This window comes from Sander vitreus, unplaced genomic scaffold (genome assembly GCF_031162955.1).
Source record: "Sander vitreus isolate 19-12246 unplaced genomic scaffold, sanVit1 R1_20, whole genome shotgun sequence".
Lineage (NCBI taxonomy): Eukaryota > Metazoa > Chordata > Actinopteri > Perciformes > Percidae > Sander > Sander vitreus.
In genome coordinates this window covers 1-12500 of record NW_027595399.1, presented here as the reverse complement: position 1 = coordinate 12500, position 12500 = coordinate 1, and the positions used below count along the sequence as shown (strand labels likewise).

The window sequence follows — 12500 nt, the reverse complement described above, 5'->3', positions numbered from 1 at the left end:
TCGGTGGAGATAATATTGCAAATCTTTATTTAAACACACACACACATTCTTCATCAAGAAACAACACACAAACAAAACAAAACAAAACTGTGTAACTCAGATAGTTGGGTCCAAACTTATTTTAAATCTTAACAAAACCACTTCACTCAGCCTCTAATCTCTTCTGAAATCAGTCACCAGCACATGAAGAGTTAAAGACTTCTCTCTGCTCCACCGACCGAGTCCAACCACAACAACCAGCCGGCTCCGACAGGTTTCATCTCTACAAAGTTCACCTGAACGTCGCGCCGAGAGTCCCAAACTGGTCTCAGGAGGATTTAAGTTTGCACAAAAGGTCGCTGACTGGAGAAGAGAAATGGAAAATCATCAGCAAAGGGACACAAGAACATGAACACAAACAGAGATAATTAGAACAAGACAGAAAGTTAAACACCAGAGATTACACAACATGTGTTTGTGTTCAGGGAAGAGAAGGACTGAAGAAACAGAGAAAACAGCAACAGATTCCAGTCAGGCCCGTATTTAGACAATGTGGTGCCCCTGGGCACTATACCTCAAAGCCCCCCCCCCCCTCAATACTATATATTGCAGCATTGTGGGTCGGTCAAATTTGTATTTTTCCAACTTTATTTCACGGACCCTGAAAGCAACTCCTCTGATTGGTCAAAAACGTTCAAAAACATCATGGGAAAGCTAAAACTGCTTTAGCATTACAGCTAACGACAATAAAAGGACCGAAAATGAATAAGATATGGACAAAAGACTATCAATATTAGATCTAAGAATATGGATTAATTGCACAAAGTCCTCCTAAAGAAATATGAGTTCTAGGAAGACGCTCAGACTGTGGACCGGTCTTTCACACTTCTCTACTTACTGAATGAACTCACGAAGAGCACCGCCGTGCTGTGTGCTAGGAAACACGGAGAAGGGTTGGGCGCAACCAAGTCTCACACAGAGCTGGGGGGGTTTGTGTGAAAAAATGTTTTTCTTTGCTTGCCAATTACATTGAATCAAGAAAGCCAAGCACTTATCATTTTTTATAACAGTTAATATTTTACATTCATCATGATGATAACATTTTTGGGGGGTTAAACTGGCCACTTTTGATTATTGTTAACCCCCATCCCCCAAATGATACATTTGCGCGTACTTGTGGACCAACTCAACTCTGACAGATTGGGGAGGGGAGTGATAGTGGTCATGTAATATCGATTTATTTATAATTTATTATTATTATATTATCATTATTATGAAATTAGTGTTCATTAACGAGTAATGTATGGTCTTTCAACAATTTCAAGTGAATAATATTGTTAAAGCCTGTGTCATGTGGTGCCCCCCCACTGGTTGTGAATGGTTGGTGCCCCTGGGCACTGGCCCAAGTGCCCTTATAGATAGTCCAGGCATGGCAAAAGAGGTGGGAGGGGAAGCGTAAAGTGAGCCTAATTATGTATTCCGCAGTATGTACAAAAACCGCCCGTGAAAGCGTGGCTCTATAAAATCATTAAAGATGCTGTAATTAGGATTGTGAAGATCCAGGACTTCGCCAAAACATTTGAACATCAACAACTTCTCAGTCCCTCCCCCCTTTCTGCTAAATCCCAAAACGGTCTCCTAAGCCCCTCCCCTCACAAGGGTGAATGAATGCGTGTGCATAAGCAGTGATTGACACGCAGTTAGACACAATAATGTGGCCCTGATTGGTGCATCTGAACAGTTAGACACCCCCCTGGCCCTGATTGGTGCATCTGAACAGTTAGACACCCCCTGGCCCTGATTGGTGCATCTGAACAGTTAGACACCCCCTGGCCCTGATTGGTGCATCTGAACAGTTAGACACCCCCCTGGCCCTGATTGGTGCATCTGAACAGGGAGCGGTGGGTTTTTACAAATCTCACTCCAGGCTGTAGGTGGAGCCAGAGGAGCTGATTATGTTAATGACCTGCTTCCTGTAGTTCTACTGGAACATAGGGTCAGTTTCAGCAGATATGACAGAAAGGGAGTTTTATAAATCTTACCTACTGCACCTGAAAGCGTTACAGATGAAGCAGCCATGCAATATCACAGTTACTGGAAGAAATCAAAGATGAAATATCTCCGACTCAGCGTTCACATTCCATTCCAGCAGCTGTTAAACTCCTCGCTACATCACACATACTGGCATCAGGATCATTTCAAACAGTCACAGCATCAGCAGGGGGGGTATCTCAGTCTGCACTCAGCCGCATCACAGCACCAGTACTTACCGCTTGGCTACAGCACAATTTACGGTATAGTGGGCGGAGAAAGGTGCTGATTACCTGATGAACACAGGTTTGGTAAATACGACGTAAGCTGAAGTATCACAGCGTGCGCTTTCTGCAGGTTGGACATGGCGCTGATAACACTACGTTCACAAATGTACGTTGTAGAATATATTTTGTAGAAGTAAAAGTGCTTTAAGACCTTGTCCTCTCTGTTTCATAAAGCCTGTGAGAGTTAAAACATGTGTAAGGCGCCCAGGAAATGATTAACACAGTAGCAAATAATCTCATTCTCGCAGTGATGGGTTTGCACGAGTTTCAGTGGTAAAAAACGGACGCTGAGACCAGGTGCACTGAAAACAGCCAATGCACCATTGCAGCAGGGGGGGCCCAGGAGAGAATAAGAGAAAAAGGCTAAGATACGGGATTCAGACTTCTGAAAAGACTGCTGGCGTTAGGGTGAGAGATAATTGTCTTATGCATAAGTTTACTAAAAGTTTGTTATAGACTAACTGAGCGAATCCTGTGTATTGATTTCTGGTCTACCATTCAACGAACACAAAACTTAAAGGAGCAGTCTTTGAGGTGACCAATTGGAGTCAGAAAGAGTCTGGCCACTGGGCCTGGACCAGAACCGGTCAAAATGTAATCCTTCAATGTACATCTGGCCCTGTGTGTTTCCCTGCAGATAGTTTGAATAGTTCTCTGCAGATAGTTTGTGACCTGCAGAGGTTCAGAGATATCCGATCATCCCCAAACAATAAATCTGAATGATGATTTAAATGAGATTAGTGAGACTGAACGGCAGCATCTGTTTCCAGCACAAAGACCAGTCTGTGACGTCTGACATTACTCAGGAAACATATTGAAGGAATCATCGCTGCAGCCACTCTCTCCTGTCTGTCAGCATGTTGAAAACAACTGTACGAGTCATCGTTTCAGCTCCGTAAGTCACTTCCCAAGAGTGACCTCTCTAAGACCAATCATTTCTCAGGTCAACACCAATATTTCTAGATTTTTAACCCCTCCAAATCCTCCGAGGATAAGGATGGTTTGTCCTCTCCCTCCCCCCACCCCACACAGAACGTGATGAAGCTCCATTTCTTTAAACTAGCCAACAATATAACGGCCTACAAGTCCATTAGACCAGAGGTTTTCAGACTTTCTGTGTGTGGACCACTATTTGTAATCAAGAATTTTCGCGGACCACCTCATAATACACATAATAAAATGTCTACACACAGTCCTTCCTGAATTAATCTGCACCTCTTAATTAATACGCCTACTAGCACTACAACTAGAACTGGTCATCACATCAGTACAACAGGCTCGTTAAAAGAAAGTTACTGAACACAACGGCTGCCACATATTTCATTTATTTATTTACTCCAGCGCCTGAGGGCATAATCAGAATCATTTGAACAACAGGCTTATTTCCATAGCAATGGAGTATTAAATCTATACAGTAATAAGAACACTTGGTTATAGTTACAATTTCAAAACCTTTGACAATTTTAGGGGATTATTAATCTTCAGTGTTTTACAAGTCCTCAAAAAGTAGGCTATGTGAGTTTGTCCACTTAACAGCACATCCGCAAAACATTTCAGAAACGCGACATCAAGAGACTAACTGGAAATTAAAATAATAATAGGCCTTATTCATTAGGGCCCGAGCGCCAGTGGCGGATCTAGAACATTTTACATGAGGTGGCAAAGGGGTAGCGAGAGATCTTGGCAGGGTGGCAGGGGGAGACGGCACATGGGAACCCCCATATGTAAACACACTGCTATGCCCTACTATGCCCCGCAACACCCTGCTACACCCCTACTGCTACAACTATTAGCTACAACTATTATTTCTAGTCATAGTTCCATTATCTTTGTTGATACTATAATTGCATCATACCAACTGCTATAATTATTATGAATCATAATTCTCTATATCTGTATCTGTCTCTGTGTCCCAACTGGCAGCAGCAGATGGCTGCCCACCAAGAGCCTGGGTCTGTCTGAGGAGAAAATGTTGGTAACATTATGAAGTCTATGTTGGCTTGGCTAGTGTTCCTCTGTTCTATACAGACCACTTCTCAATAACCTTTTTTGAACTCTTTGCATGGCCCAAACCACAGTTTGATGCGATGGATTGTTTTTACCCATCCGGACAGATGCTCTGTCAGCATCAGACTCTTGAATGTTGTGCTGTACCACTGTATAGATTACTGCAAGGTGATGTATGTATGTAAAGCTGTTCTTGCCTTGAAAAAGAACCAAGTGTGGTCAAAATATCTGCAATAAAATGAATACATTGGAGCTGCATGTGAACTCCCTCCAAACAGGTGCTTAGACGGACTAGAAGTTGTTTGTGCAGTTACAAAAACCAGATCCAGTTGTGTTCAAGATAATCCTGAAGCTCTGTGACTGGGAGTTGAACCCGTATGGGTGTTGTTGGGTGAGCCCTTTTTAAACTGCATGACACTGTTCCCCTGCACTAATAATCATTATAAGTCCTAATTCTGACTCAACTAGTTATTACAATACGTGAGATACATTTAAATGGAACTTAGCCAACTTGTATTTCTCAATCTGATACATTTGACCTTTTTTTGTGTTTGACTCATGCACGATTTTTGTCTACCACAGTTTTTTTATTTTATTTAAATGCACAACGGTCTGTAGGAGGTAAGAGATGAACAGAGATACAGCACTAATTACTATTACCTTCCACATGTCATGTTATCCATATTATTATAATGCAGCAATTTAATAATTAGCACTTATTTCACATGCAGTTTGATTAGATGTTGATTTTGATGTTGCCTTTCTTTAAATAACTGTTCATTTCTTATAGTGAAGCTGCATTGTTGACGCTGTATAATAATCTATATAAGCATATAAAGAGAAATTCCTATTTTATCTGCTTTTATATATTTAACTGTTTTAACTGCTCTTCAATGTTTAATTTCTTATACTGCACTGTAACTTTAACATCTTTTTCTCGTGTTTTATCTGTTTTTAATTTTTGAATCTGTTTTCATGTAAAGCACTTTGAATTGCCCTGTTGCTGTAATGTTCTCTACAGATAAAGCTGCCTGGCCTTGATGCATTTCTGCTTAAAATTGTGACTTATGATTGTGCATACACTAGCCGTATGGTATTAATAGCCTATAAAAATAGTAGGATCCTAATATTGATTTCTATTGATGAAAAGTAGCTAAGTACATTTGTTAAAGTACAGTTTTACTACCAGTTTAATACCAGTTTACTACCACTTTACTACCAGTTTACTACCAGTTTACTACCAGTTTACTACCACTTTACTACCAGTTTACTACCAGTTTTACTACCACTTTACTACCAGTTTACTACCAGTTTTACTACCAGTTTACTACCAGTTTACTACCAGTTTTACTACCAGTTTACTACCAGTTCAGGCTACTTAATACTTCCACTCCACATCAGAGGATGATATAAACTTTATTCTCTACAACCATATATTTGATCATTATTACTACAGATTGTTTTACATAGGAAATATATCTTTAGATTATGAAATATGATACACTGTCATAGAGTTCTACCCCAAAGTCAATGAAATGTTTTAAAAGTTTATAAATTAGATGAACCATGGCCAGATATGGCACTGAAATATTGCTTAAATGTTATTGCATCAGTTACAGGTTAAATTATATATAATGATATAACACTATTGAAAATGGCCCTTCTGCATAATTAGTATTTTTGATAAGTACATTTTGCTGATAAAAGTTTAGTATTTTTAATTTAGTTCATTTTTAATGCAGAAATATGAGTTTTACTGATGATGTTAATGGCAGCTGTAGCTTGCTTCCTGAGCTGTATCAGCCTGTACAGGAAGCAAGCTACAGCTGCCATTAACATCTGTTGTTGAAGAGTTTAAGGTGGCCTAAGCCCGGCAGGTGATAATGCTTCGCGACAGTAGTGACCAATTGGTCTACCAAGCAGATATCACCATCTGCACAGGACGGAAATGGTCAGCAAGCAGGGCTGTGGCAGACGCAGAGGCCAGGTTGGCACTGGTTGGGCAGTGGTGGCCTATGGGTTAAAGAAGCGACCCCAGACCGGCAGGATAAAATCTGGGTGGGGAAAGTGAAAGAGCAGCACTTGTCCCTCCCTCATCACCACCACTGAGGTGCCCTTGAGCAAGGCCCTTAACCCCAACCGCTCCAGTGGAGCTGCTCAGTGGCAGCAGATCAGACTGTGGTGGTACTGGGCAGCTTCCAGTATGAATGTGATCAGATCAGACTGTGGTGGTACTGGGCAGCTTCCAGTATGAATGTGATCAGATCAGACTGTGGTAGTACTGGGCAGCTTCCAGTATGAATGTGATCAGATCAGACTGTGGTAGTACTGGGCAGCTTCCAGTATGAATGTGATCAGATCAGACTGTGGTGGTACTGGGCAGCTTCCAGTATGAATGTGATCAGATCAGACTGTGGTTGTACTGGGCAGCTTCCAGTATGAATGTGTGTGAATGTGACAGGTCGTCGTTGCAAATGAGAAATTGTTCTCAATTGACTTACCTGGATAAATAAAGGTAAAAAAAAAGAAAAAAGAAAAGGTTACGCCACAAAGACATCGTGGGGACGGTCAACCAAGGCAGGCTGGGCCTAGGAGTCATAACCAGAGCTAGGTGGAGGGATGCTAATGCCAAAGGTCGCCACAGCCTAGTTCAGGAAGAGCTCCGTATGGTGGAGGAGGAGGATAGGCACGCGAGGGCAGCAGCCATGAAAAACCAGGGGAGGTGGACATGTTGGGTTGACCATTGGGGTGGAGGGATATGTGAGGCATGGAGGAGAAGAGGATAAAATTCCTCCTGTGCTCCACATACGATGTCCTACCAAGACCAGTGAACATCCATCGCTGGGGGCTGGCTGAGAGCCCAGACTGCACGCTGTGTGGGAAACTGGCAAGCCTTGAACATGTGTTGTCATCATGCCAGGCTAGCCTGGCTGATGGCAAGTTCAGATGGAGGCATGACCAGATACTTGCTGAGCTAGCTGCAGGCCTGAAGGAAGAGAGAAGGAAGACCCACAACAGCACAAGGACGACAGCACCCCGTTTGATCAGGTTTGTTAGAGCAGGGGCGAGCTCTAGCGGGACATCAACTGGCGCAGGAATCCTGACATCTGCTACTGACTGGGACATGAGAGTTGACCTCAGGAGACAGCTCAGGTTTCCAGAGGAGATCACTACCTCAACTCTCAGACCAGACATAGTTCTGTGGTCCAGAGCAACAAAACAAGTTGTGCTGCTTGAACTGACTGTGCCATGGGAGGAGAGCATAGAAGAGGCCCATGAGAGAAAGCTTGGGAAGTACCAACCACTCACCCAACAGTGCCAACAAGTGGGAAGGCGGGCATGGAACTTGCCAGTGGAAGTAGGCTGCTGAGGATTTCCTGGGCAGTCACTTTGGGGCGCCATGTCCAGACTTGGAATAAGAGGTCCCAGCTGGAGACGGCTCATGGCGAATATCACAAGACGAGCAGAGACAGCATTGAGATGGCTGTGGCTGAAGTGTTGCGAGCGATGGAACAACCTACCGGGTAAGGAGGGAACATAGAAGAGCACTGGCTGTGGAGCCCAAGGGGCTGAGGGGGCTGCCCCAGGATGCTGGGGCTAGCTGTCAAGACCTCTGGAGGTGTTGTGGGTTAACTAACGAAACAATGTTGAAGGAGGGTACCCACCTGATGACCCGAAGAAAGCACCTTTGGCTCAGTGGGTTGGACTTGTAAAATGCGAGTGTTGGCCATCACCTCAAATAGGCAGCTGGGACTCCACTCAGCCATTGAGGTGAGAGCGATGAGCCCATCGTATTTCAGACATTGATGTATTATTGGGGTAATTGGGATTATTGATGTGCTTTGTTCTCCACTTTTGGATTATTGTCAAACTTAATTATCTTGATGAAATAATAACTACATGAGTGATAACAATGATGAAACATAACTCAGCAACAGCCCAACATTACACTGTGGACTTACTCATGAAAAACAAAAAATAAATAATGTATATCATAGTGTATGGTACAGCTTAAATACACAACATAAATGTGTACTTAAGATAAACGTAAGCAGTGGTGGAAGAAGTACTGAGATATTTCATCGAAGTAAAAGTAGCAATACCACATTGTAAAAATACTCTGTTACAAGTAAAAGTCATGCATTCAAAATATTACTCAAGAAAAAATACAAAAGTAGTAGCAATACAATATACTTAAAGTACAAAAAGTAAAAGTACTCATTATGCAGAATGTCCCATTTTAGAACAATGTCTATTTATATTATTGGATTATAATTAGTGGAAGCATTAATGTGTATATCATTTTAATGTAGGCCTACACACATGTAAACAGAGAACAGGCGCGAGGGCCCGTCCAACGCTGCTTGCAGCTTTAGTTCCATTTATAATTTAAAACAGTTTGTTTCATATAAACTGCCTATGAAAGCTCTGCGTGTGATGTGATCATGACAACATTCTTTGCCTCTGGCCCTACACACATTTAATGAAAACACAGTATGCCTACTCCTGGTTAAAAATAAAAAAAGTTGTTTATGGGAATTTCCTGGTAAAATGAAGGTTAAAAAACTATTATTTTATATTTTATGCATGCATGTGTGTGTGTGTGTGTGTGTGTGTGTGTGTGTGTGTGTGTGTGTGTGTGTGTGTGTGTGTGTGTGTGTGTGTGTGTGTGTGTGTGTGTGTGTGTGTGTGTGTGTGTGTGTGTGTGTGTGTTGTTTTAATGTGTATGCTGTTTGGGTTTACATGTAATGTAAATTGCTATAAATATAAAATTGCCATTATAGTACAGGATCTGAATACTTCTTCCAGCGCTGATGGTTCCTATAACATTAATGCTCATAATGTCTGTATTTCGGGCGGTGCAGATGTCTTACCAGAGGCAGCATGGCGGAGGCGCTGGGAGAAACCTGTCCTCTGTAATGGTTATGCAGCTCCACCAGCAGCTCCTCCTGCTCCTCGCTCAGAAAGCTCCGGGCTCCAGGAACCAGCAGGGCTGCCAGCAGGACCCATGCCCAGAGAGGGGCTCTGCTCGGCGGGCACAGGCACAGCCCTGACCCCCTTCTCCGCCTGGAGCTCCACGAAGAGTCTCCATCCTGGGGAGTCCTTCGCTGGGGCAAGACCCCCTGCTGCATGGAGACCCCCTGCAGTGTGGGGGAGACCCCCTGGGGCTCAGGGAGGCTCCGCTGGTGCATGATGGAAAACAGAGTCCTTCAGGTATGAATCCTCGAGCGGTGAGTCCAGAGTCCAGAGACGTGTGTGTGTTCGGATGATCTACAACTGTGTTCGGTGTGGGAAGAATAGGTCACTTGTTTTTGTGTCTGAGTGTCTCTGAGTGTCTCTGAGTGTCTCTGTGTGTCTCTGTGTGTGTCTCTGTGTGTGTCTCTGTGTGTCTCTGTGTGTGTCTCTGAGTGTGTCTCTGAGTGTGTCTCTCTGTGTCTCTGTGAGTCAGTAAAAGTGCATGTTCCCTCCTCAGTGCCTCTCACTCTCAGCTCTGCAGATCTCTGTGTCTCTGACCCGGCTTTTAAGAGACCGAGGATCCTCCCCTACACACACACACACACACACACACACACACACACACACACACACACACACACACACACACACACACACACAGTTCACATTTCACACACTGCACCGACTGGTACGCAAAACAAATCCACCCTCTCAGTCCTCCCCGTATTCTCCATGTCATCTCTCTCTCTTTTTACTCTTTCTCTCTTTCTTTCATTTCCTCTTCTTCTACTTCAGTTTGAACGACATTCAAAGGAAACTGTGGGCTCAGAGTTGGACTAAAACAATGTGCTCATGCTAGTATGTGAAACATGGTTTACATTAGGCTGTATACAGATGTCATTAACTACTGTTAACTGTTAACTAGCCCACTTCCATTGGTCCAGGTAGATTTCTCTGTTTATTTATTTGCTTTATTTGTTCATGGGATATATATTATTTTTTGCGCTCACCAACCAAAACTCTTTTAAGCCTCAGTAGTGACGTTAAATAGTAATCTGGCAAACTGAGACTCTGCAAGACCCCCAGTCTTTGTAAAGTCTTCTAGTCTGAGACTAAAACCTCAGAGACAGTCAGGGTCCTATTCTAACGATCTGAGGTCACGGCGTGACCGCCTGCTGCAGGTGTGTTTAGGGCGTGTCCAGATCTACTTTTGCTAGTTTGACAGCAGTAAAAAGGGTCCGTGTGCCGGGGTCATGGTTCTAAAGGGTTGACCTTAGTGTCTTCATTAATCAGAGGTGTGTTTTGGGCGTAACATGCAATCAACCAATCAGAGATCATCTCCCATTCCCTTTAAAAGCCAGGCGCGTTTGGACCTTGGAGCATTGCTGTTATGATGGAGGATTAGCACCGTAATATTTGTATTTGTAATCTTCTGCATGTGTGTGTGCTGCTGTGCGTCCCTGTGTGTGTAACAAGCATAGTGTGCACGTGCTGTGCACGAGCCTAGGAGCATTTTACTAATGCTCTGTTAAAATAACAATGAAATGCTGCGTTATTGACTTTAGACCAGGTTTTTGTTGGTCAATGGTGCCATCACTTCCCGCTGCCTCAAGATAGCAATACTCCCAGAATGCACCTGAACACACCTCCCTGTAAGACCAGCACGCCCAGAATGCACCTGAACACACCTCCCTGTAAGACCAGCACGCCCAGAATGCATCTGAACACACCGCCCTGTAAGACCAGCACACCCAGAATGCACCTGAACACACTTCCCTGTAAGACCAGCACGCCCAGAATGCACCTGAACACACCTCCCTGTAAGACCAGCACGCCCAGAATGCACCTGAACGCACCTCCCTGTAAGACCAGCACGCCCAGAATGCACCTGAACACACCTCCCTGTAAGACCAGCACGCCCAGAATGCACCTGAACACACCTCCCTGCAAGACCAGCATGGGCCACAGATGGGTGCAGGTGCATTTGCTGTTTAAACGACGTGGAAGCTGGACGGGAAACTGACAACTGGGTCGGTCTTAAGACACTTGCGTCTGGCTTTGCGTTGTGCCGGGGGGGTCCTGGGACATTTCTGCATGGGTTGAGAAAAGAGACAAAAACATCAATAGTTATATGTGTGTGGGGGTGGGGGTGTGTGTGTGTGTGTGTGTGTGTGTGTGTGTGTGTGTGTGTGTGTGTGTGTGTGTGTGTGTGTGATGTCTTGGTGCAGATAGCAGGTAAAGTGTCTCTGTTTGTTGGGACTAAGCCAGTGTGAGTCAGAGATCAGCTGACTGTGACTCCCTGACTTCATGCTTACTGACAGACAAAGATGCTTTCTAACAAACTCAAGCGTCTCCATCAGAGTCTGTGTTGTAACCAAAGTTAGTCAGCAGACTTGGAGTTTATTGAATCAAGCAGCTGTTTCCATAATAAACACAAACTTACATGTTCACGGACAGTTTTCTTGGTTTTGTTTCTTTTGTTATTGTAGTTGTTGCCACAGCAACAGAAGCAGAGAAAACACCCTAAAATCTGTGATCAATGAAGAGAGAAACATCATGGACAGGGAGGAGTCACATCTGTCAACATCTGGAAGTTACAAGCTCCCAACAACACAAACTGGCAGTAAACTGGATAAATATCAGCCTGTTCTCATGAACATGAGGTTAAGGAGAAAACACAAGACTTTCACCAGGAAACAGGTGTTCATGTCCTGAAGAAGTTAAGGAGAAAACACAAGACTTTCACCAGGAAACAGGTGTTCATGTCCTGAAGAAGTTAAGGAGAAAACACAAGACTTTCACCAGGAAACAGGTGTTCATGTCCTGAAGAAGTTAAGGAGAAAACACAAGACTTTCACCAGGAAACAGGTGTTCATGTCCTGAAGAAGTTAAGGAGAAAACACAAGACTTTCACCAGGAAACAGGTGTTCATGTCCTGGAGAAGTTAAGGAGAAAACACAAGACTTTCACCAGGAAACAGGTGTTCATGTCCTGAAGAAGTTAAGGAGAAAACACAAGACTTTCACCAGGAAACAGGTGTTCATGTCCTGGAGAAGTTAAGGAGAAAACACAAGACTTTCACCAGGAAACAGGTGTTCATGTCCTGGAGAAGTTAAGGAGAAAACACAAGACTTTCACCTAGAAACAGGTGTTCATGTCCTGGAGAAGTTAAGGAGAAAACACAAGACTTTCACCAGGAAACAGGTGTTCATGTCCTGAAGAAGTTAAGGGAGAAACACA

General features: G+C 43.6%; 1 protein-coding gene across 1 annotated transcript in view; it reads right to left on the bottom strand.

Moving 5' to 3' along the window:
- Positions 1–9896, bottom strand: part of LOC144513189 (uncharacterized) — a 21758-nt gene extending 11862 nt beyond the window's left edge. The window contains exon 1 of the mRNA XM_078244181.1: positions 9179–9896. Coding sequence (XP_078100307.1) covers positions 9179–9496 — 318 coding nt within the window. The 5' untranslated portion in view covers positions 9497–9896. The remainder of the gene's footprint in view (positions 1–9178) is intronic.
- Between the last annotated feature and the right edge of the window lie 2604 nt (positions 9897–12500).